Source organism: Callorhinchus milii, unplaced genomic scaffold (assembly GCF_018977255.1).
Source record: "Callorhinchus milii isolate IMCB2004 unplaced genomic scaffold, IMCB_Cmil_1.0 Scaffold1, whole genome shotgun sequence".
NCBI classification, from domain to species: Eukaryota; Metazoa; Chordata; class Chondrichthyes; order Chimaeriformes; family Callorhinchidae; genus Callorhinchus; species Callorhinchus milii.
The window spans coordinates 109,626,311-109,650,778 of NW_024704742.1; the positions used below are offsets into that span (position 1 = coordinate 109,626,311).

The 24,468-nt window shown below is 40.0% G+C and overlaps 1 protein-coding gene across 3 annotated transcripts in view; it reads left to right on the top strand.

The window, feature by feature from the left end:
* kiaa0825 (KIAA0825 ortholog) overlaps positions 1–24,468 on the top strand; it is a 194,844-nt gene that overhangs the window by 80,048 nt on the left and 90,328 nt on the right. For all 3 annotated transcript variants that reach the window (XM_007893070.2, XM_007893069.2, XM_042334331.1), the window contains exon 19: positions 2,514–2,608. In XM_007893070.2, the coding sequence (XP_007891261.1) occupies positions 2,514–2,608 (95 nt within the window). The remainder of the gene's footprint in view (positions 1–2,513; positions 2,609–24,468) is intronic.

Here is a 24,468-nt window from a genome sequence, read left to right on the forward strand (position 1 = left end):
ATTAGAAATATAGCAATACTGATCTCAAACAGAATAAAAGGCTTATCTTGGAAATGCTCTGATGGAAAACTCTTGAAAATGTAAGCTTAATTAATGCCCATTTTATGGGGGTTTTGTGATCCAATGCTTTCCTTAACGCAAAGCATTCCCAAAGCAGCCAATGAGGAGATACCATTAATGAGAACAGGAGCTGATTATGTAAATTTCTCATGAAAGGATTGTGTGCAGAAAATGACATAACTTGAATAGAAATGCTAAAATAAAGGATTTGTATTGGTGAACAATAGGACCATATCATACATGGACACACTGAGGAAAGTTAAATTTACTAAATTTATCTGGAAAAAAAACTGCAATGACAGAGAAAATGTGAAGATTGATTTAGAATTTGAACTGCAATAGCTATGAAAATAAGAGTTCAGTAATTTACAGTGAACATGTAATAATGGGCGAGCTAATGTGCTGCAAAGATTTTCCATAGTCAAAATTAAGTGCTATAAAAATGTCCATCAGACCTGAACTTAATGATTCAGACTTTTGGAAGACTGAGTGTTTCAACGGAAGCAGAAGGGAACACCTATATATTTAATCTTGATGGCAAACTTGCAACTAATTGGGAGGTAACTTAATTGTTGTCAGGAGGTGACCATATTTAAGGAGTTTGGTAGAGCACAAACACTGTGTGAAAAAGTCATTTGTATCCATTTATAGAGCAATGAAAGGTTATCTAGGTAAAATAGAGAAGTCCTAAGGTAGAGAAGCAGCTCCCAAATATTTAATATACAGCTTCTGTTACTACATTACAGTTTGCTGTTGAGAACATGTAAACAGTATTGGTATTTACAATGGAGACTTCACTTATGCAGAATGTAAGCTAAGTGGGAGCAATTGTCATAAATGTTGACACTGCTGATATGAATTATTTAATCATCAAGATGCATTTACTGTTGTCTTTAGCTCTTGAAAAACTGTTAATGGCAACTATACCAGAATGATTTAGTAACCTCACAGAGCCCAGTGTTCAATGCTCACCCAGATCATGACTTAAAATTTATGTATGCATCATGTAGGGCTGAAAAAGTGACAATACGCCACCGATGAATACAAGGAGCTTATAGCAACTGCAGCAATCTTGGAATTCCTGCATATAAGAACATAAGAATTTGCTAGGCGAAAGAATACCAAGGTCCATCTAGTTTGCCTTCCATCATCCCAGCAGTCGCTTGAGAGGTCGTGTCCCAAATTATATACTGTATCCCGAGATATTATTTTCTAGCAGAAATCTATCTAATTTGTTCTTGAAACAAGCAACTTGTTCTGCTTCCATAGTCTCCCTAGGGAGCCTGTTCCATAAGTTTGCTACTCGCTCACTGAAGTAGTGTTTCCATAGATTTGTTCTGAATTTACCTTCCTTCAATCACAGGCCATGTTCTCTGGTTCTACTGTTCAGTATATCTGTTGGTTGCTTGTTGATACAGAATCTAGACCTTCAAGCATCAATCTTCTTAGTTGGCTTTGCAGGCATTAGTGCTACTCATATACACAGGACATAATAGCACTAAAACACATCCGCCAATGAGATGCGCTTAAGTACAACACAGTCGCACTTAACAGACACAGTCGCACCACTTAATATATAACCCTGTCAAGTGCTTTGAGACATCTCGATGACTTAATAAGGCAGTATATCAAATGCAAGGATTATTTTTATTATTGGAGGAGTGTAACCTGCACCCCCATTATGTGGAGTCCTGTAGCTCAGTGGCTAGAGCAATCGCCTCGCAAGTGAGAGACCTGGGTTAAATTCCTGGCAGGGTGAAACCTTGGGCACGTTCCCTTACTGCACACGCCTGATAATAATCCCTCAAGAAAAAAACATTAAAAAAAATAATAATTTGGTCACTCAATCCACGACTGTTTATGGGACTGCTGTGCGCAATTGGCTGCCGCGTTTCGCCCACAAATATACAGTCAATTCACTTTACAGTATATTCTGTGAAGCGCTTTGAGACATCTCGAAGATGTGAAAAGCGCTATATCAAATGCAAGGGTTATTATTTATCATTAGCATGATCCACCAACATTATGTAATGGTGACTAAAATCAGAATATTAAGGAATATTTGCTATCGTCATTTAAAAACATTTAAAAATAGTTAAATTTTTTATTCTTAAACTTTTCACGTTTTTCTTTTTTGAAAACTAAATATACCATATCTACTTCATGAATATAGTGGTTTAAAAAAAATCGTTAATGCAGAGGCTACGTTAAAGTAGGTGACCTGAAGTAAAAGCTGCAATAAAAATTGATCTCATTTTTTATAAATAATGTCTAGGTGGATTCATAAATTAATTGTCATCCTATTGGAATAAAAACCTCTTCTATGTACATGATTGATCTGATTTATCTCAGCTATTTTTCTAGATATTCTCCTTATTTAGTCTCACAGCTGGAGTTATAATTTAGTCATCATATTATCTGATTAAAACTAGCTTTTTTTTATTTTTCAACAGTCGGCTATATCTGAGTGGAACTGGGATTGGTCACAATTGCTACACAGTAATCTGGGACTGAGTCAGTTGACCTTCAGGGCTCTTCTAGCAAACAGGTAATAGCTTCTTTTCAGATCTGACTATAATGTTTGGTTTGTACCTAGTTTTATTGTATATTCTCATCTGACATTTCTCCAAAGAAATAAATGCTTGTGTGATTTGTGCAGCAAAACTACTATATAAATCCAACCATAGAAACATGACTTGGCACTTAATGTGTGCAAAAAAAATCATTTTTTTATCAGTATCATTTTGTAAACGAATGAATGCTTTAAAGTAGGAGTCAAAGGTACTGCAGATATTTGTAGTTGAAAAAAAGGTTTGCTTTTAGAAAAGCATTTACATTACATTTGCATCTTTGTTTTACATGAATAAAACACAGAAATATGATAATTGTTCTTTTCCTCCATAAATTACTGTAAGTGGATGCTTTGACCACTTTAATTCTTCACCTGTTCAGTTTGATTACACTTTTTTACCTACATTGTAAACATTGTTCATTGTTGAGAAAGAGACAGTCCTAAATTATGGACTGAATATTACTCATGCAATTTTTTTTAAAATTCCACCTGGTTAATGGAGAAATGGTGGTCCCAAGAAAGTCTTAGTTTTGCATGAGTTAGAACAACTTCTCTATATTTCAGAAACGTATCATTTTTCCAATAGCTACAACGTATTTATACAGCTCTTTGCAACTCCATAAACTAAATGTACTTTCCTACTGGGGAGCTCAAGAGAATCTCAGTGAAATGTATTTGTGCCAGAAATACTATCATACAGAAACCAAAAATATTAATAAGGACAACTTTGTGTCAAAAAAACAGTGTATTAAAACCAAACTATGTAATATGCCTGTAATCATTGCTTCATGTATTGTATTTTCACTTCCTGGCTCCCAACAATGCCTTTCCTCAGTGTGTGCTATCTGGTCTGACTCACAATGTGTCCCATATGTGTGAGAAGGAAAGGAAGGAAACAGAGGGGAACTCTTGATGGTGTATCTCCAGGGTAAAGGGGAAGGAGGCAGAGTTTAAGGGCCTCGTACTTCACTAACACCAGGAACAGAGGGCAGCTGCACTTTGAGACTCCCCCCTGTGAAGATGTGCATCGCAGTGTTGTCACAATCACACTTTCCTTCTCACCTGTCCTATGCTTGTTGCTCCACCACATGTTGCTTTATTAGCTTCCTTAACTTCTCAGGTGCCTTGTCTTAAGTGTTGCTGCATATTTGCAATGTTTGTTGAAAAGTAGAAATGTCATGTAGTGGTCAAAGGGTTTGGAGGGAGGCTTTATTCCCTTCGCCTCTCTCCATCTCCACTCCTCTATTGATGTTGCAAACTATATTTGCATAATAATCCTCTTCCTCCTGAAGATTAAGCTTTGCAAAATAGGTCTCCCCTCCATGAAGCTGATCCATCTCCAGGGTGCTCAGCAACAGTTGAGTGTAGGCTGGAATCCCTCTTCCCACAGCCATCTCCTCATTTTACTACAAATCCCTGTGAGGCACTTTGAGACTTTTTGATGTTGTAGGCGCAATATCAAGGATTATTATTATTATAAGAAAGTTCAGCATGAGGTTGAAGGTCAAAGATGCAGACTGAGTTCTTGCTTAAGGGGCTATGCTTTAACCAGACCCCTCTGACTAACTGTGAGAAATGTGTTCCAGAAGATAACTACAATATGGGAATCTTAGCGCTTGATTGATTCAAATGGAGAGATTTGACAGAGTGCATAACTATTTGCTGCATTTTGCAGGAATACATCCTATCTTGAATACAGGTAGTAAAATTAATCATCCAGAATGGAATAATCTCATCCAGATGGAAGCAAAGCACATGGAGAGCTTAACCTTCTTAGAGAAGCTAACAGTCTGACCTAAAGCTCTTTAAAGGATGACAAGCCTTTTTCCAAAGGCCTAGTAAGTAAAGTTACCAATGTTTGTGCTGAAACTAGCTGGTGTTAGCTGGTGCAATCGTTGGGGGTACTACAAATGATTGAGAGTGGGGTGAATACAACTAGAGTTCCTGTTCCAGATTACTATTGATAACCCTTGCTAAAAAGTAACCTTGTGTGAACAAAGTGAGATCAGGGTTAGGCTTTATTGTGATGCTATCAACCTGACAAATTAGTCTACTAATAACCGTGTAACACATGTAGAATGGGCACTTAAAGCTATAGTAGGATTACCAGCATCTGGAGTCCTCAGGAATAGGAGGTAAATGAGGGAGAAATATTAAAAAAAGTCCCCCTCAGATTGGGTTTTTCACATTGAGTCTAGTATTTAACAGCTGTATTCTTGGTCCAATCACGTTTTATTGATTTGAGCAGTTCTATTACTGGACTGTGTAGGAAAGTCACATACCTTCTTGAAATTCTAATGTATTCTTGTTCCATAAGGCAAGTTTCCTTACTCCACACGCCTAATAATAATCCCTCCAAAACAAAACAATAATAAATTGGTCATTTTCAATCCATAATTGTTTGTGGGACACTGCTGTGAGCAATTGGCTGCTGCGTTTCGCCCACAAATATACGGTCAATTCACTTTACGGTATATTCTGTGAAGCGCTTTGAGATGTCTAGAAACGTAAAAAGCGCTATATCAAATGCAAGGATTATTATTATTCTGCCACTCCTGTGAGCACTTTTTGATAAGAACTCTGGAAAAATTAGAAGTTTTCTCAGCTAGCTTTTCATTTAGTGGCAGTGCACCTATGCTTTCTGCTCACAAATTCAGAATCTACTGAATCTTAAAAAGCGTAAGGATAGATGGAAATAACCATTTCCTGAAATTGCATTGAGAACAATTCAGTTTTGTTCTACTTTTTATTTTTATTGAACGTTCTCTTAAGAGGTAACATTTTACTTTGGCAAAAGGTCATTTCAGAATGGAGCTTCCATTAATATAAGAAGTGTTATATTTGGATGTTATCACTGCTATATTCCCTGGTCACTGACCGATCAATAGCCTGATTTTAGAAATGCACCTGTTTTTTCTCCCTAAGCTCAATCATGATCCCCTGATGAATGACAGTTTTGTGGAGGATATATAACAGGCTACAGACATGGCAGATCAACTGAAGAACTCTATTGTGCAACCCTAAACTGTCTCAGATACCTCAAGTGTATTTTAACATCTCAGATGTTCTCTTAATTACAAAGGCAGCATATCAATGTATCTCATTGTACTTTTCCCCAAGAGGGCATGTTGAATTCAGAATGGGAGTCATCAACTATGGTTTCAGGGCATAATCACAATCTCTCACCAATCATGCTTACAGAGGAAAACATCCAGTGAGAATTTGTTATAGCAGGATATATAAAGAGATCTACAGTAATCATGTTTGGTACCACATCCTAACTGAATTTTCATAGAATTAAACCCTTGCGGATTTTGAAAAACTATTATACCTGTTGAAGGGAAATGCAGTTCCACATGTGTGTAATCAATGAGATCAAGACCCCTGGGGTTCCCAGGTATACATAATAAGTGGCATTGCTTTGCCATACTCTTGGTGACCTGAGTTGCATGAAATGTAACATAGCAACTAACAGACATGATCAGGGTATTATCCACTTGATTAATAAATCTATATATAACAAATTAGTTTATGACTGCAAATTCCTGGAGATTGAGAAACACCAATAATGTCTACTTTAATACCATAGGCATGGCTGACTATAATTACTTACTGACTATAATTTTGCATTGTTTGGCAAGTCGGCATATATTTAAAATATAAATTATTGTGTCTAAATTTATAATGATGCATGTATGCAACAATAAAATTCACTCAGCTCTGCAAGCCTCTTTTCACGTCTTCTAGATGTCTCAAAGCGCTTCACAGAATATACTGTAAAGTGAATCGACTATATTTGTGGGCAAACGTGGCAGCCAATTGTGCACAGCAGTGTCCCTCAAACAGTCGTGGATTGAGTGACCAAATTATTATTTATTTATTTATTTTGAAGGGATTTTTATCCCCGGAAAAGCGATCCGCCAATCGACCGGGTTCCTACTTACTGCTAAATAAATAGAGGCATGTGGAGTAAGGAAACTTGCTTAAGGTTTCGTCCTACTTGGGAATTGAAACTGGGTGCTCCCGCTTGCAAAACGAGTGCTCTAACCAATACACTACAGGACTCCAATTAACGTATTTCATATGTGTCGTATGTTCGCTGATGTCATCCCATATACAATTCAATGACAAAACAATGGACACGAACAAACTTTGCATGTGCAAAGACCCCTTGTGAAGTATATAATGATCCGGGTGTGGTAACTAATTAACTTTAGCAGAGGCACTCCTGTTTATTAGGATATTTTGCTCGCATTCTTTTCTCCTCCTTTTATTTTGCCCAAGGACAGGTTTATTATAGGCTCCAGCAGAGTTCTGCCTTGCATCACTCATGTCATGTATGATGCCCAGAGTGGCTTTCTTCCTAACCTATGGGCAAGTATGTTGGTTTTGCTTTGTACATCTCCTATTGTAGATATGGGATTAGCATCAGGTAGCCTTTATTGGCACAGTTAATGAGATAGGTCTTTTTGAAAAACAGAGAAGGGATGAGGTCATGCAATTTTGGAAGAAGTGAGCAACCAGGAAGATTGATATATGTAATGCCTAAGGTGAAGCTGGTGGGAACCAAGCAGGATAGACTTAACTATTTTGCCTTTTGTTTAGTCTTAATTTTGTAGATTTAGAGACATTTAACAACAACAACAAGATTCCATTTATAAAAGCGCCTTTCACGTCAGGAGGACGTCCCAAGGCGTTGCACAGTTGGGTCAGGACCCAAGCAGGGGGAAATGGTCAGGGTGAGGGTAGGGAAGGGAGGGAGTGAGGAGGGGGGAAATGGTCAGGGTGAGGGGAGGGAGCGAGGAGGGGGAAGAGAGTCGAGAGGGGAGCTGAAGGCTCGGTCAAAGAGAAAGGTTTTGAGACCGGCCTTGAAGGAGGAGAGGGAGGAGGCGGCGAAGGCACTGGGGGATAGAGTTCCAGAGCCTGGGGGCTGAGAGGCTGAAGGCCCGACCACCGATGGTAGGGCGATTGGGGCGGCGGATGTGGAGCAGACCGGAGCCGGAGGAACGGAGGGTATGGGCAGGTAGGAAGGGGGATAGTAGGTCACAGAGGTAGGAGGGAGCAAGGCCGTGGATGGCCTTATAGGTGAGGATGAGGATCTTGAAATCAATCCTCTGGGGGATGGGGAGCCAGTGGAGGCGAGCGAGGGTGGGAGTGATGTGATCGCGAAGCCTGGTGCGGGACAGTACACAGGCTGCAGGGTTCTGAATGACCTGCAGCTTGTGGAGGGAGGTGGCGGGAAGGCCGGCGAGGAGAGAGGTCCCATAGTCCAGCCTTGAGGTGATAAAGGCGTGGACCAGGGTTTCAGCAGCGTGAGGGGTGAGGTAGTGCCGTAGTCTGGCGATGTTCCGGAGGTGATGGAAGGCGGTGCCAGTTGTGGTGCGGATGTGAGGGAGAAAGGACAGCTCAGGGTCGAACAAAACGCCGAGGTTCCTGACTGGCTTTGAGAGGTGGAGAGTGCAGCCTTGGATGCTGATGGTGTCGGCGCCTGAGGTGCGGAGGCGCTGACGTGAGCCAATCAGGAGGGCCTCGGTTTTTCGCACGTTGAGCTGAAGAAAGTTGTCTCTTGTCCAAGACTCGATGTCGGACAGGCAGGCTGTCAGGACATTGGTGGTCGTGGAGTTGAGAGTAGAGGAGGAAAGGTAGAGTTGGGTGTCATCCGCATACATGTGGAAGTTAACTCCATGTCTGCGGATGATGTCACCAAGGGGGAGCATATAGAGGGTGAAGAGGAGGGGACCGAGGACAGAGCCCTGAGGGACACCACATGAGACAGTACGGAGGGTGGAGGAGAAGCCATTTGTAGAGACAAAGTGAAGACGGTGAGAAAGGTACGACCTAAACCACTCAAGGACAGTGCCTTGAAGGTTGAGGTGGGAGGACATGGGCAGCACGGAAACCTGACTGAAGGGGTTCGAAAAGTGAATTGGTGGAAAGGAAAGAGCGCAGTTGGGAGGCGACAACTCTTTCCAGGACCTTGGAGAGAAAGGGGAGGTTGGAGATGGGCCGGTAGCTTGATAGCTGCGACGCATCAAGGGAGGGTTTTTTCAGGGTGGGCGTGATGGTGGCAGTTTTTAATGGAATGGGGACAGAGCCAGAGGAGAGGGACAGGTTGATGATGTCAGTGATATGTGGGGCAAGAAAGTGGAGCTGGGAGATAAGGAGTGGAGTGGGGATGGGGTCAAGGGAGCAGGTGGTTGGTTTTAGGGATAGGATGAGTTTGGTGACAGAGGGTGGGGAAACGGGTACAAATGTGAGTAGGGGAGGATGGGTAGCAGTCGGAGTGAGGGGGTGGGGGGTTGGTGGATGTTGGAGGGTAAGATCTTGGATTCAAGGAAATCCAGCATCTCCTCGCAGTGAAGGTTGGAGGAGATGACCTGCGCGGGGTGGCGGGGGGGACGGAGGAGTCGGGTTGTGGTGGAAAACAGTAGCCTGGGGTTGTTCTTCGCCTCCAGGATTATCCTGGAGTAGAAGGACGACTTGGCCGAGGCTAGAGTGGAGCGGTAAATTTTGAGGAGGTCCAGCCAGATTTGTCGGTGGACCGTTAGGCCAGATTTGACACAGGTGCGTTCAGCAGCCCGCACCTGGCTTTTCAGTGAGCGGAGGTGGGTGGTGTACCAGGGGGAGGAGCGGGAGTAGGAGACAGTGCGGGAAGTGATGGGGGCAAGAGTATCGAGTGTGGAGGAGAGGGTATTGTGGAGGAGGGAGAGAGGAGAAGAGGGGTCGGTGAGGGTTGAAGGCCAGAGGGAGAGGAGTTCAGAGGACTCCAAGGCATCGGTTAGGGATTGTGGGGGTAACTTCTTCCAAGGGCGGTAGAAGATGGTGGTGGGTCTGGTGGAGGGGGGTGGAGGTGGTGAAGGAGATGAAGTGGTGGTCAGAGATGGCCTTGTCGGTAATGGTGACATCCGAGACACTGAGGCCCCGGGTGATCACCAAATCGAGTGGGTGGCCGTGACTGTGAGTGGGGGAGTTTATGTGTAAGGAGAGGTTGAGTGAGGAGAGCAGGGAAGAGAAGTCTGTGGAGATGGAGCAGGAGGGGGTGAAGTGCAGGTTAAAGTCGCCCAGGATGATGAGGCGATCAGAGCAGAGGCAAAGAGATGTGAGGAGTGTTGAAATGTCAGAGATGAAGGTGGGAGAGGTTTTAGGGGGCCGGTAGAGGAGGAGGATTTTAAGGGAGAGGAATGAGGGGTGGGAGAGGGTGAGGTGCTCAAAGGAGGGGAAAGAGCCAGTGGAGTAGGGGGATAGGGCAAGTGGTGTCCTTGAGATAAGGGCTACACCACCGCCACGGCGGTTGGGGCGGGGGATGTGGTGGGAGGTGTAGCCGGGTGGTGTGGCCTCCGTGAGGGGGAAGGTGTCGCCTGGGGTGAGCCAGGTTTCTGTTAAGGCCATGATATCAACGTTCTCATCAAGGATGAGATCGTTGATGACCAGGGCCTTGTTACAGAGGGAGCGGACGTTTTGCAGTCCGATGTGGAGGGAGCGGTTGACAGAAGGGTGTGTGGGAGGGGAGGGGGGAGGGGGGTCCAGGTTGTGAAGCAGGGGTAGGGGGGGATGGGGATAAGGGAGGAGAGGTTGGCTCCCCGGGTCTGTGTCCGGGGTGGCTGGCGAGAGGTGAGGAATGGGGCAGTCAGTGTGGCTGCTGCTGGACAGCCAACGCCGAGTGCCATGGTGAGCCCAGCGGAGGATTCCCAGGCTGGAGCAGAGGGAGGTTGTGGGAGGGTCAAGTGGGGATAGAAGACGAGAGGGACGGAGAGACAGGAGGACAGAGCGGGAGAGATGCAGAGTGGGGAGGGTTTGGGGGGAGAGAGGAGGGGGGCGGGAGGGAGGGGGTGAGGGGGCTCGGGTCAAAGCGGCAGCCATAGTGCGCACGTGGGGACGAATGGTCATTTGCAGTCAATTTAATGCTCATCCAGGCAGGACCTGACAGGCAGTCACAACACTGATCGTGGAGTCAAGGTTAGAGGCAGAAAGGTAGCATTGGGGAACATATGAAAGTGGACTTCATCCCTGTGGATAATGTTACCAAGGTGGATCATGCAGATGAAGAAAAAGAGAGCACTGAGGATAGAAGCCCTGAAGAACACTACATGTGGCTGTGGGGGCACAAGAAGAAAAGCTGTTGTAGGAGATATAGTGAGAATGCTGGATCAGGTAGGAGTGGAACTAGGAAAGTGCAGTCCACCAGAATTAAAGAAACCAAACTCCCTAGCACAAATAAATATTTGGTACACCCCACTGCATCTACTGAAGTTGCTAATACTGATAGCTGAAGCTTCTGTTAAAGCCTACAGCAATTGTAATAGATATGACACAACGCAGCACCAAGCTTCTGGAATGTTAGTGAAATTTTCAACCGAGCAGCCTGCCACTGCTGTTGTCTGCCAAAATGTTAAATTGTCCACAAAAAAAATGAAATAATATTGTTATCACACAATCAAGTTCATCTTACTTTATTTTAATCAGGTTAAGTTTCCAAGTAGGAGACTTGCACTTGGTAACGACTTTCATACCATAATTTAAGGCTGAATTGAAGAGTTGAAAAGACAGGTTGTATCAATTCTGTTTCTGAAGTCATGACAGTTCCACGTAAGAATATTTAACTGCAATTCAATTGCAGTGTTTATACAGATTCATATTACTTTCTAACATATTATATGAAAATTAGTGTGGGTTGTTGAAAATAGTCACTAATTCCCTGAAAGTCTACAAATGTAACAGTTAATCCTTCTCTTGTACATAATTTTTTTTTAACCTACACAGAGGGATTCCATTAGTCTTCAGGATTTAGATTCAGGAATGGCATAGCAATATAATTTTGCAGTATTGTAATAAACTTAACTACACCTCCTTCAACAACACAGCAGTATATTCATCATATAAATATAAGACATCAAGGCATTTGAGTGGCATTTCAATCGAGTTTTATAACTGAAGCACAAAAAAGTATTATTGTACAGTTCAGTTTCTTAAGGTTTAACATTAAATGAAATAGCTTTCAATGAATATCATTTTAAAATACAATAATAATGAGTCATCATTTCTTTTGAAGTGAATATACTTATTCATTAAAAATAAACTGTGACCTGTAGTATTGGAATCAAAAACTATTATTAAAAATCAACCATAATGATCACTTTGAGCAAATGTTCAGATGTTCTTTTAAATATGAAGGTACCATCTGTCATAAATTATAGCCATATGGTGAAATATTGCAGTGTTTCACTCATATTGATCATCTGTATATGAAATGAATGCTTTTTGAGATTTACATTTGTCAAACTGCTAAAGTATTCATGATGTAGTATGGTCTTAACATTTTAACTGTTTGTAGTTCTGGGTTCCTCTTTCACTCACTTAAAAGTGGCTTACTTTAAACACTAGCTTGGTTTTCTCAAAAATAAATGAAAATATTATTTGCACTAACATATGAAGGGTTCAAAAATATTGTGTATTGTTTTATGGAATAATCTCCATCTAACGGCAATACAGAATTTGAGACTGTCACTCAGAGACTTGACACTGTGTGGGATGTCATTGAGGAAGGTCTTTTGCTATCTTAAATTGACAGGTTATGACAAAACTGCATTCATGTTACTTGAATAAATCTTTTGTCTAGTTTAACATGCTTTTTGGCTTGTCTAGACAATGACTTATTGAGGTTTTCATTAGCTTTAAACAGGTGTGGCTTCCTTTACGCAAGATACCTTGATAGCATTGTACTGTAGGCGAATAAATCACTGAAGCTCAAAAAGGCCATGGCCCTTCTTCAGATGGTAGTGATGAGTTGAAAGACTCATTAATCAAAGCCGAAGTCACAGGTGTGATGGCTTTCCCAGAAACTGCCAACAGACTGTGAAAGTCACATCCAACACACTGAACTGTCAGTGAGGCAGGCCATAAAACATAGAACCCAGAGATTCCCATATTTTAAAACAAAACTAATCATTGCAAAATTCAGAGTTTTTTTAATACATATTTTTGTTATGGTGGACATTTAAAGTTTTGTACATAAATAAAGATGATGCTTTATTTTCTTCTTTGAACCACTTAAAAGAATGGCAAATCATTTTAAGCTCAATAAAGTTTCATTGCAGATGATTAAGTGCTTGGTTTAATAGCCAACTACAGTAACGTATCCATGTCGTCTCACTAAATGGTAAAAGACCAGCTGTTTACTTAGAGAATACTGCTTAGAAAAGTTGTGATGTGTTTCATTCATTAGATCCATTCCTCATATTGACAGTTTAGCATTGTTTATTTTCAAGGTTGTATAGGGAACACTCCATTACGAAAATAGTACATTTGGCTTGGTGAGTATGTCCTGTTTGGTTGGCAGATAAGCAGTGTGTGGATGATGTGGATATTCAATATATGGCACGAATGATTCGACTATCCAAATCTTATTCTCAGAATTCACCCCTCTGTCTCCTACAAATAAATTTCAACCAGTAAGCGTATAGCGGTTAGAGCTACTTGTATCACATATTTTTGGCTAACCTGGTGTCTGACACATGTGGAAACCTATCGCCATACTTAAAAGTATCCAAACCAGACAGTTCCACATATGCATGCCACCAAAGAATGGAAATTTCTCTTTGTCTGGATCGAGCATACACTCTCCACTCAAAGGGACTTATGCTGCTTCCCTAATTCAGAAAGTATTGGGCACAGATTGGCAAGATGCAGTAGCATGATGCAGACTGTATTCTGCAAGATTGATATTTTATTTCAGTTTATTTGCACTCAGCCTTCCAGAATACCAACCCATTTAGAGTATCAGTTTCAGGAATCATAGTGTTAATTTTATTTGAAGAGAAAACAATCTTTTCATCAATAATAAACACACAATAATTATAATTGAATTATAAAAACTCAGCATACCTAACTTGGAACTGAAGGTCGTATTGACACCAATCATTCCATATCCAAGTCACTCCAATGGTATTATGACTATCAAGCATCCCAAGAGATAGATAGCTGTGCGAAAACAAATACAGTTCATTAAGGGTCAGATAGACAAAGATTAATTGTCATCTTCTATAAGTTCTTGATATTGTAGTTTATTAAACTTAAAAAGTGCCCCTTCCCGTTCCTGTTCAGAAATGACTCAGTAAACTAGCACTTTAATATTTAAATTCTGCACATTTTCAACCCCCACCAATGTATATCAAAAGCAAGATATATAAATCCAGCTTCCCATTCCACATTGAGTTACTACTGGAAGCAATGCCATTTTATTTCCAGCAATAAATTGGGGATTAGCCTTTTTTAAATTTAATATTCTTGAGTGAATCTGCTCAGAGCAGCTGAGATCATACTGCATTAATAATATCCTGATCAAAATGAACTTTCTGATATGCAAGACATGGGTTATTTCAACTGCAGTATCTTTATTGTTAATAATCTTTAATTGTCATATCATTAATTAATTTAATAAATATTTTCAACTGCTGAGAACAGTAACAATGAACACCAAAGAAACAATAAGTCCAGCATTCCTTTTGATATAAATTAAGAGAACTCACCTATTTAACAATTCTGTTTAATGAAACACTCATGAAACCACATCAGTGCCTGACATTCATAAATGCAGTTTTGTGAGAAATTAGATTTTGATAGCATTAATGAAAAAGTATCACCCAATATTGATGCATTTGCAATAATGGGTATTTCACACTACTGAAGCAGCTAAAGAGGTCCATAAAATTCAAGAACTCCATGATTATAGCAATGGAGTACCAAATTAGATATTACAATGGCTCAACCAGAAATTCAGACAACCTGACATTAGATGTGACCCTAGTGGAAACAGTAAGGGTACAAACAGTATCATGACATTCTCACCATGTTCAAAGAACCACTCGCATGGAATTATATGACAAAGAGAGTTAGTGCTATCTGAGCCACTCAGACCTAACGACACGTGTGGAAGAATCTTAATAAATGTAAGCAGAAACATTATTATATAGTAGGATGATAGGACACCGGTAAATTCAACAAAGTTGAGTTTGTAAATTATAGGGTTGAAAAGCATTCTGTAAGAAAGCAGTGGCATATTCGCACCTTACCACCAGAAAAAGCGTCTCCAGTAGGGAACCCCATACGCCTCACAATGATTTGCGAGACTGAGGCATTGAGGTGAGAATACTATTACTGCTAAAAATAATCCTTGCATTTGATATTGTGCATAGTAATATCTTAGTAAATCTACGCTGCACTCCTGAAGAATGGCAACTAAAACTTCACAGATTCCAGAGGTAGTATAACTAAGATTTGATATAAATCTAACATTTTAATATTTCTTACTTGTGTATTCGATTCCTCTAGACATGAAGCCAAGAACTCTGTTTTCAATGGCCTTATCAGGAAACGACAGGCCAGTTAACCTTACATCAGTTGTGGGTAAACATTTGGAAGCAATAATAAGGGAAAAGGTTAGAAAGTACTTAAATAGGCATGGGTTAATCAGGAACAGCCCTCATGGATCATTGCATTGCATGCAGTTTTAGGCACTTCACTTCAGCAGAGGTGTTTGAGGCTTGGAGAGGGTGCAGAGAGGTTCATGAGAATGATTCCGGGGATGAAGCGCTAAAGTTATGAAGAGAGATTGGAGAAGCTGGGGTTGTTTTCATTTGAGAGAGAAGGTTGAGGGGGAACCTGATCGAGGTGCACAAAATCATGAGGGGTTTTGTAAGGGTAAATATGGAGAAGTTATTTGCCTTGATGGTAACTAGGATAGTTACCATCAAGGCAAAGAAGAGTGAAAGGAGAACTTTGGAGGAATTTTTGGAATGTGGAATCCCCTGCCAAGTTGGGTGGTGGATATGAAGTCCATTGTAGCTTTCAAGAGGGAAGTAAATAGGGGTATGAAAGAGAAAAGCTTGGGGACAAGGCAGGGCATTGGGATTGAAATCATATCCTTGCTCTGTGAACTAATATAGGCTTGATGGGCCAAATGGCCTGCTTCTGGGCTGTAGATTTCTATGTTTCTACCTTTACTGCTACTGTTTAGATGCTTGTAAATCTAAATACCTAAATCCTTTGCTCTGCTACCCCTCTTTGTTTCTGGTTACTGGTGGATGACTACTACAGGTTAGATTATTGGGAACAGTAATGCTGAAAGTAAAGTAATAAATATGAAAGTAGCGGTTTATGGATCTTGCAATGAACCTACCATGAAAGGAGAATGAATGTACTACAACAAACCCTGTACCTGGGTCAATGTCTCTATCACGACTTTGGCTGTAATCAAAAGAAAAACTGGTACATAACTGGAGGACACAGAGGGCGAGAAGTAGTGAACCCACACACTTTGATAAACTGACATCAAATGAGGAGGGTAGAGTAAACTAGTTTGGATAGCTTTGGAACAGAGGCCGTTGAAAGAGAAAAACACTTCAGGTACCATATTATTCGATGTGTTTCAAGAATATGTCTGTGGGCACTCCTTATGCATACTGATTGTGCACAAACACATCATAATACATGTAATGACAACACTTCAGTTATATCAGGGCAATAAACTGTGCTGTGCAGGACTCAATGGATATAAATGTATTAGTAGTTCTTACTATTCCCCTACTTACCTGCCCGTACGCTCTGTTCCTCTGGCTCCGGTCTGCTCCACATCCCCTGCTCTAACCGCGCTACCATCGGTGGCCGGGCTCTGGAACTCCATCCCCCAGTGCCTTCGCCTTGCTTCCTCCCTTTCCTCTTTCAAGGCCGGTCTCAAGACCTTTCTCTTCGACTGTGCCTTCAGCTCCCCTCTCGACTCTCTACCCCCTCCTTGCTCCCTCCCTTCCCTCCCCTCACCCTGACCATTTACCCCCTGCTCGGGTCCCGACCCAACTGTCCAGCACCTTGGGACATCCTCCCGACGTGAAAGGCGCTCTATAAATGAAATGTTGTTGTTGGTGTACCATCTGCTCTCTTCAACAAACAGGAACCCTGTGGAGTGTTTGGCACGTCACAGGAGCACCACAATATGAGTACAAACATTTCACTACCTTATTTAAAGGAAGAAACAAAATGGATAAATTGTGGGAGAAAGATCAAAATGATGATGGCCTTGGAACTGTTGAGGGAGAGGTAGCAATGGAAGATCCATCAGAATTTATCAACAACATAGGTACGATGACTCACTGAACCTTAGCAATAGGTTTGATCCGGAGTTATCCTTCAGATCCCTCATCCAGTCCCTGACCAGGACTGCCTTCTTCCACCTCTGCCACATCGCCCGCCTTTGACCTTTGAAACACTGCTAAAACTCTCATTCATGCTTTTGTCACCTCCCACTTTGATTTTTCGAAATCACTTCTCGCCAGTTTCCTCAGCTCCACAAATGACGAGATCTAAATGATACTAAACTCTGCCACCTGTGTCCTCACCCTTACCAGGCTCTGCACCCCCATTACCCCGGATTTTGCCAGTTTCCACTGGTCCTTTTTGCAGAATGGATGAATTTCAAGATACTCGCTCTCACTTTCAAATAATTTCATACCCCAGCACCTCATCATCTTTGATCTGTTCACTCCGTGTTCCACTGCCTTCACCCGTGTCTTCTGCACGTCTTTCGTCCTCTCCACCCCACTATTGGCGGCCGTGCTTTCATCCACTATGTCCTAAATCCCTGGAATACCCTGCATCAATCCCTGTTATCTTATAAAAGAATAGAGCATGATAAACCATCAACAACAGCAACAACAAGATTTCATTTATAGAGTGCCTTTCAGGTCGGGAGTACGTCCCAAGGCGATGGAAAGTTGGGTCGGGACCCGAGCAGGGGGAAATGGTGAAGGAAGGGAGCGAGGAGGGGGTAGAGAGTCGAGAGGGGAGCTGAAGGCATGGTCGAAGAGAAAGGTCTTGAGACCGGCCTTGAAGGAGGAAAGGGAGGAAGCAAGGCGAAGGCACTGGGGGATGGTGTTCCTGAGTGTGGATTGATGGCAAACTCTAATGGCATAATAATTTGAAGGAACTGGTGAAGCAGCTGGAACGGTGAAATGTCCCTCAGGTTTTCCTGAACCAGGTGATATACATTGTAACAATATCCATGGTGAAGCTGAGTCTGCCGATAAACTGCACCATCATGTCTAGCTTGTTCACTAGGTAGTTGTAAATAATTATAATAATAATCCCTGCATTTTTTGCAGCACCTATTCACATTGGAAGGCCAGTTTTACTTGGGAGATTGTTAGCCAGAACACAAGGAAAACTCTTCTCTTTTCAGATAGTATCTTGTGATCATCAACATTCAACTGAACAAGCACAGGAGACCTCATCTGGAGGGTCTTATGCTCTGAAACATTCCTGCATGAAGGATATATAATTATTTATAAATGTTATATAAATGCAAGTTATTGTTGTTGTTCATAACACCCCAAACAAGGCAGAACAGCCCCAGCACTGAACTGGAGTGTCAGCCCAGACTGTATAAGTTCATCTTGGGCCTTGAACTCACAACTTTCTGACTCAAAAGGAAAAGTGCTACAAACTTAGCCAGACCGACACACAGGCAATGCAGATGCTTTGCTTGGGCTAATATCTGCTGTGATTGTGTGCTTCCTATGCCCTCTGTGTTAACAAACTACTCATTCTGTGTTTGTGAATCACCCTTTCCTACTCCATTGCCATATAGCCACTAATCAGTGAAATATATATGCACTTGGGTAGAAAACATCTCTCTATAGTTCATGTATGGAACTGATACTTTAAATTCATCTTCTTTGTTAATTTCACTGATGTCATGTTGAGTTAAACACTAATGTAAGAAACTAGAGTGAAACACTTAAGTTTTTGATGTGCTATCTCAACTGTGCAGTGATGCAAGATATCCTCCTTAATGGCCTTAAAGTGCTAAATTGACCTCCTTCCTCCCTTTTTGGTCAACATGTTAGCTTTTGTTTCTGAGGGGTAAGAATGCTAAACATGGACTATTTGTCCACTTACAAAATCTCTCCCAATATTCTGGTTCTACTTTATGCACCTTTAGATTTTGACTAAAATTAAGGCACACAAGAATATCGGGCCCGAGCTGTTGCTTTAAATGTTCATGAAACAACATTGTTAAGAGTACAATCGGTCAGCTGGAAATACAAGGGGAAACTGAAGGCTTGGGGGAAGATATGTGAAGGACTCCTGCTCCGATTGGATCAATATATAAAATGATTAATTTCACATTTTTAATACCGTACTAGCAGTCAGTATTATTTTCTCCCCCCAACTTCCATATATACACACACAAATATTATGTCGCTGTTCAACTTGGAGTGGAAATTTCTGAGTGCAATGATCAAGGTTTATTTACATAAGAACATAAGAAAAGCTAGATGGAAAAAAAAACAAGGTTCATTTAGTTCACCTTCCACCTTCTTGGCAGTTGCATGCACTTATGTCCTGAACTACCAATGTACTATATTCCATAATGTTATTTCCTAAAAGGAAACTATCTAATCTGTGTTTGAAGGAATCAACACTTCCTGCTTCTACCATCTCACTCGGGAACCTGTTCCGTGGGTTTACTATTTCGCTCATTGAAATAGTGTTTCCGTAGATTCGTTCTGAATTTCCCCTGCTTCAATCGCAGGCCGTGTCCTCTGGTTTTATTATTCTGTACTTGTTGAAACAGCCTGTCATGATCTATACTTACTGTCTTGCCCCTTTAGAATTTTAAAAACAGTAATCATGTCGCTTCTCAATCTTCTCTTTTCCAGTGTGAACATGCCCAATTTACTCAGTCTCTCCTCACCTCCAGTCCCTCCATTTCCTCAATCATTCTGGTTGCCCTCCTCTGTATCCTTTTGATTTCTCCAATATCCTTTTTGTACTGAGGCGACCAGAACTGTAGACAATACTCTAAGTATGGTCTCACCAATGATTTATACAATGGCAGGATTACTCCACTATATCAACTTACTTTAGATCTTTTGATACATCCCAAAGTCTAGTTTGCTTTACTCACTGCCACAGAGCATTGTTGCGAGAGTTTCAATTTATTGTCAATCGGACCCCCGTGTTCTTTCCATTTTCCATACATATTATTTTCCTTCCGTTCAAATAATAGTTGCTTCCTGGATTTTTTGTCACCAAGATTTATAATTGAATTTACCATTCCAAATCAATGTTTTTTTTATTCTCTTCAGCTTTATTTTTTGTAGATACAGGGAATGCTGCTTTCCTGATGACTATGTTTTAAAAAAAGACTGACTTCCGGGTTGTTAGGTCCCCATGTAGTCACTTTCTTGCCTGTTGCACATGCAGAAAGTGCAGCAATTGACACCCCACATTTGTACTCAACCCATAGGAAGTGACATGACCTGATGACCCAGAAAGTAGCCTTTTTTTGTACCTTGCTATTACGTGGCCAGTAAGACATTTCACCGAGCCAACTAAGCTATAATGCGATTTCCTGTAACTACTTTCTATGCAAGAACATTTTATGTTGAAGAAAAGTACATCAATATTTGGAAACATTTAAATGACTTTTAGTACTTTAAGAGTTAGTCACTCTGAATAAAGTCTAACTTACAGTCTAAAATATGTGATTACATAACTATTTAATATGAGTTACCTGGATATGGGGAAAGCAGACCTCCTCCTCCAGTAATATTCTCAATGCCAATGTCCTGAAGCAGGGGAGCACATTTTGCTTTTGAATTGCAGAATAGCAGCTTGCTGAGTTTTAGTGAAGCTGTGATCCAAGTAACAGGCAGTTGAAAATCCATGCTGTGTGAGTCAGAAGACAAATGTACAACTAGATTTAAGAGCGTTGGCGTTGAGAACAGATCCTGCACATTCAATACTTAAGGAATTCGTATTCAGTACTTAATTAATCTTGTAATTTAGATGACAAGTTAGGCCCAAATACATCTTCTACATATAATTTGTTTTGTTCAAAGTGGCAATCCCCAACATGCTTTTCTATTCTCATTAGCTTTTAATTTTTGTAGGTTAATAATTTTTATGCAATTTTGAAAAAAATGTAATTTTTCTGTTTTAATGTGATTGTATTTTGATGGTAGATACATTGGAATAATAATTAGGAGAAAGACTAGTTGAAAGCAGATTTTTAATTGAAAAATGGAACATAGTTATTGTTTATAAAAACATAGATTACCTGTGCTTGTGGTGAAAAGAAACACTTCTCTAAGAGGAACGGAAGGAGAATAAATGGGGGAAGTCTTAACACAAGAGTATTTCAAAGTTGAAATCAATCACGGCATTAGATGCTCAAGACCTCCCTTGTGTCTGGTCCCACATGTAGATTATCTCACAAAGTCATTGTAATTAATGTCTCATCTTTCACTTCATCACACACAAGAAAGACAAATTTAAGTAACTTTATCATTCAATAGAGATTTATTTATTGTCTTCAGTTCATGAACTTCCTTGCAAGCTGAAAGGGTTCAAAAGGGTGAAGGGTGAAACATTTAGTAAATACTGTTAAAATGGTCTGACTGCATGCAGCATTCATTCAAAGACAAATTTATTGTTATTGCAATCTATCTGTTCTGACCCAGCTGCATGCTTGCTGATGTGTGAGTGGGTGCCTGAGATAATGGACCGAAATGGTGGTACTTATTTTCATGTTGGGCACCAAGGTCAATGGGGAAAATGGAAGTATTGGAGCCTGTTTCTCAGTAACTTCATGCCCTCTGCCCTTCGGTCTGTCTATAACATTGACCCACCAAGTTCAAGCAGGGACCAGTCATTTCTAAAACGTCATGTAGCTGTTTGTCGAAGGCTTCAGGATATTCTGCAGCAAACCTTAGCGCTGAATATTCCATTAAAATTGAACTGTCACACTAGCTGAGTAAAACCTCAAGGTGACCTAATGAAGGGGATTGTTTTTCTACTTCCTCTGAGTAGAAAGAGAATAAGAAACTCTTATTGTGTACCAGGAGGAAGCTTTTTCCAGCTATAGTATGAAAGCTACCAAGTTAGGTGCATAGTCAGAGTAAATTATTTTTGCTTTTTAAAAAAATTGCAGCAATTTCAATGAATACTTGTTATATGTATCTTGGTAAATATATATTTTATTATATATAAATATAAATTTATATATTTACTAATAGACATATATATAGCATATTTACCATTCAGATCATGAATATTATGCATTTTGTAATAAAAAGCTTTGTATTTGATGCTCATTGTATTTCTACATTGCTCTTTATTGGAGATACCAGCTGAACAGACAAATTCCCATTTTACTGTACTCATAAAATGGTGCAGTTTAAACATACAGTGCAGTCTGAAGTTTCCTTGAAATAGAAATGCACTGTTCAAAGGATTATACACCTAGGGCATGTCAAAATTAAAAATGTGAATGGATACCGAATTGATTCAGGCTTGCTTATCTACAGTACCAGTTAGACCATACAGAAATACACTCTAAGTGACATAAAAGAAATTGTAACGGATTTCATTTCTGTATGTTGACCTGTTTGACATAAATCTGTCAAATAAACTTCTGATCGCTCACACATTACACATTTTCTTCCTTTCAATCCTTCTCCAATATCCTGTGTTAATTTTCTAAGGTAGAATTTTTATGCTTATTAAAAACATTGTATTAAGCTGCAGGCTATAAAAAGAGATTGCGTTTTCCTTCTTTTTCACAAGATTAAACCACCAGGTATTTTTTTTAAAAAAGAATATCAATGACAGAGAAACCTTGTATAACTGCTGTGACACAGATTTTCAAATTTGTCCTTCACATGTTGAGCAAAGTTAATAAAGTTAGTTGAAATTAAAAATCCGTCATAGTTTTATTATTATGAAGACTTAAAGATGTAATGAGAATCGTCAAACTAAAGTTGCGTGGATTATTTGCTTTGCATTGTAGGCTGATACGAGTATGGTACCTCTGAAGAACATTTCATGATTGACACAATAATCTATGCAGAGTGAAAATTGAAGCAGCTGTCTATTTTCTTCTTATAAGAATTAAAGTAGTGATTCTAAGTGGATTCACTGAATAGAATAAAATTGTTAGAGATCTAGCAGTAGATACATTTTCCTCTCAAGCGTTAATTATTGGAGTGGAGTCCTGTAGCTCAGTGGTTAGAGCGCTCGCTTTGCAAGTGAGAGACCTGAGTTCAATTCCAGGCAGAGGGCGAAACCTTGGGCAAGTTTCCTTACTCCACACACCTAATAATAATCCCTCCACAAAACAAAACAATAATAAATTGGTCATTTTCAATCCATGACTGTTTGTGGGACATTGCTGTGTGCAATTGGCTGCCGCGTTTGCCCACAAATATACAGTCAATTCACTTTACAGTATATTCTGTGAAGCGCTTTGGGACGTCTATAAGACGTGAAAAGCGTTATATCAAATGCAAGGATTATTATTATTATTGAAATAATTAATAAACATATTGCACAACTGAAAGCTACAATGAGATTCCAAGGGATTTGTGCTTGTTGGTTCAGGTACTTTAAGGTGGAACACCATTTGTTACATATAGTTTTCACAACCTAAAAGGTCTGTGTATCACCTAATAGATTTAAAGTATTTAGAGACTGATATGTAGGACACGGTTTACCAAACTGATAAGCATCACATTAGTTACATAACGATAGTTTATGGAAGTAACAATTGCTGGTGAGATGTGACTGTGATCCTTTTTATTATACAAAAATGGGTCAGCCTTTGTGTCTCATCGCTAAGAATGTGCTCTATTGTTGGGGTGTCACAGCATTTTGACATCTGTGACCTTTGCATTTTGATGATTTATCGCTGTCCATCGTCTTGCTTTCAGAGAGCCAAATTGCCCTTTTCCCCCCACTAGGGGGTATCAAAACCTTTTGCAGCAGGAGCTGGTTTTGTGAAAACTATTTTTTGTTTTCTGCTTCATGCCGCCAGATGTCGCAAAGGTATCGTTTGAAGAATCTTCTCACAAAGATTGAACACATATGTAAAATTCACTTATTTATTTCTCTGAAAATATGCAGAGGTCTTCACAGGTGATTGAACTGTCCAGCAATAGCAAAATGTTTGTATGCGAGCTGGCCTGAGGAAACCCTCAGTGTTCTTTCGTATATAACATAGAAGAAAAGTAGAAGAGTTTCAGCATGCCTATTTCGGAGCTTTAACATTGAAAAGTTCAACCAAATAAAGAAAGAGTTTGGTAAAACTTAAACTTTTTCAAGAGTGAAGGCCCTGTGCCATTTTCCATACTCTTAAATATTTTATCATTTAACATTTCAATAATATTGTTGAAAACTTTAGATACTAAATATAATAATAATAATAAAAGTCACAGTACACCGCATTTCAATATTGTGTAATTCATTGAATATAAAAATATCACATCAGTCAGCACAAGTTTAATTAAAAAGTTGAATACTTGGCTTCAGCTTCACTCATCAGTTTTCATCAATGCAAATATTGAAATTATATGTTAAATGCAAATATTAAATTTAAATATTCTTACAAACATTTTGCATTGCTTTAAGGAACTTTAAGATGTATTTTCACAAAATATGTTTAAATAATGTAATTGCTTCTCAAATTATATAAATCAACAATTAACATAAATGTTAACATAATCAATATATTAATATTTTATAAATCTTTGAGGTGACTGTCAATTTCAGCAGCAGTGCCACTTTCTATTTTTGTATAACTTATGTTTTTGTTTAACTTTCAATTCCCCAGATTTATGTCCTCTCATACTACAGCGATTTCTCTGTTGAGGTTCTAAAGAGGATGTTTTTGGGTGTTTTGCTCTTCATTTTATTTCATTTTATCCTTGTAAGAAAACATAGCCATAGACATTTGCAGCACAGATGAGGACCATTCAGCCCATCATGTTTATGCTGGCATTTTTAAG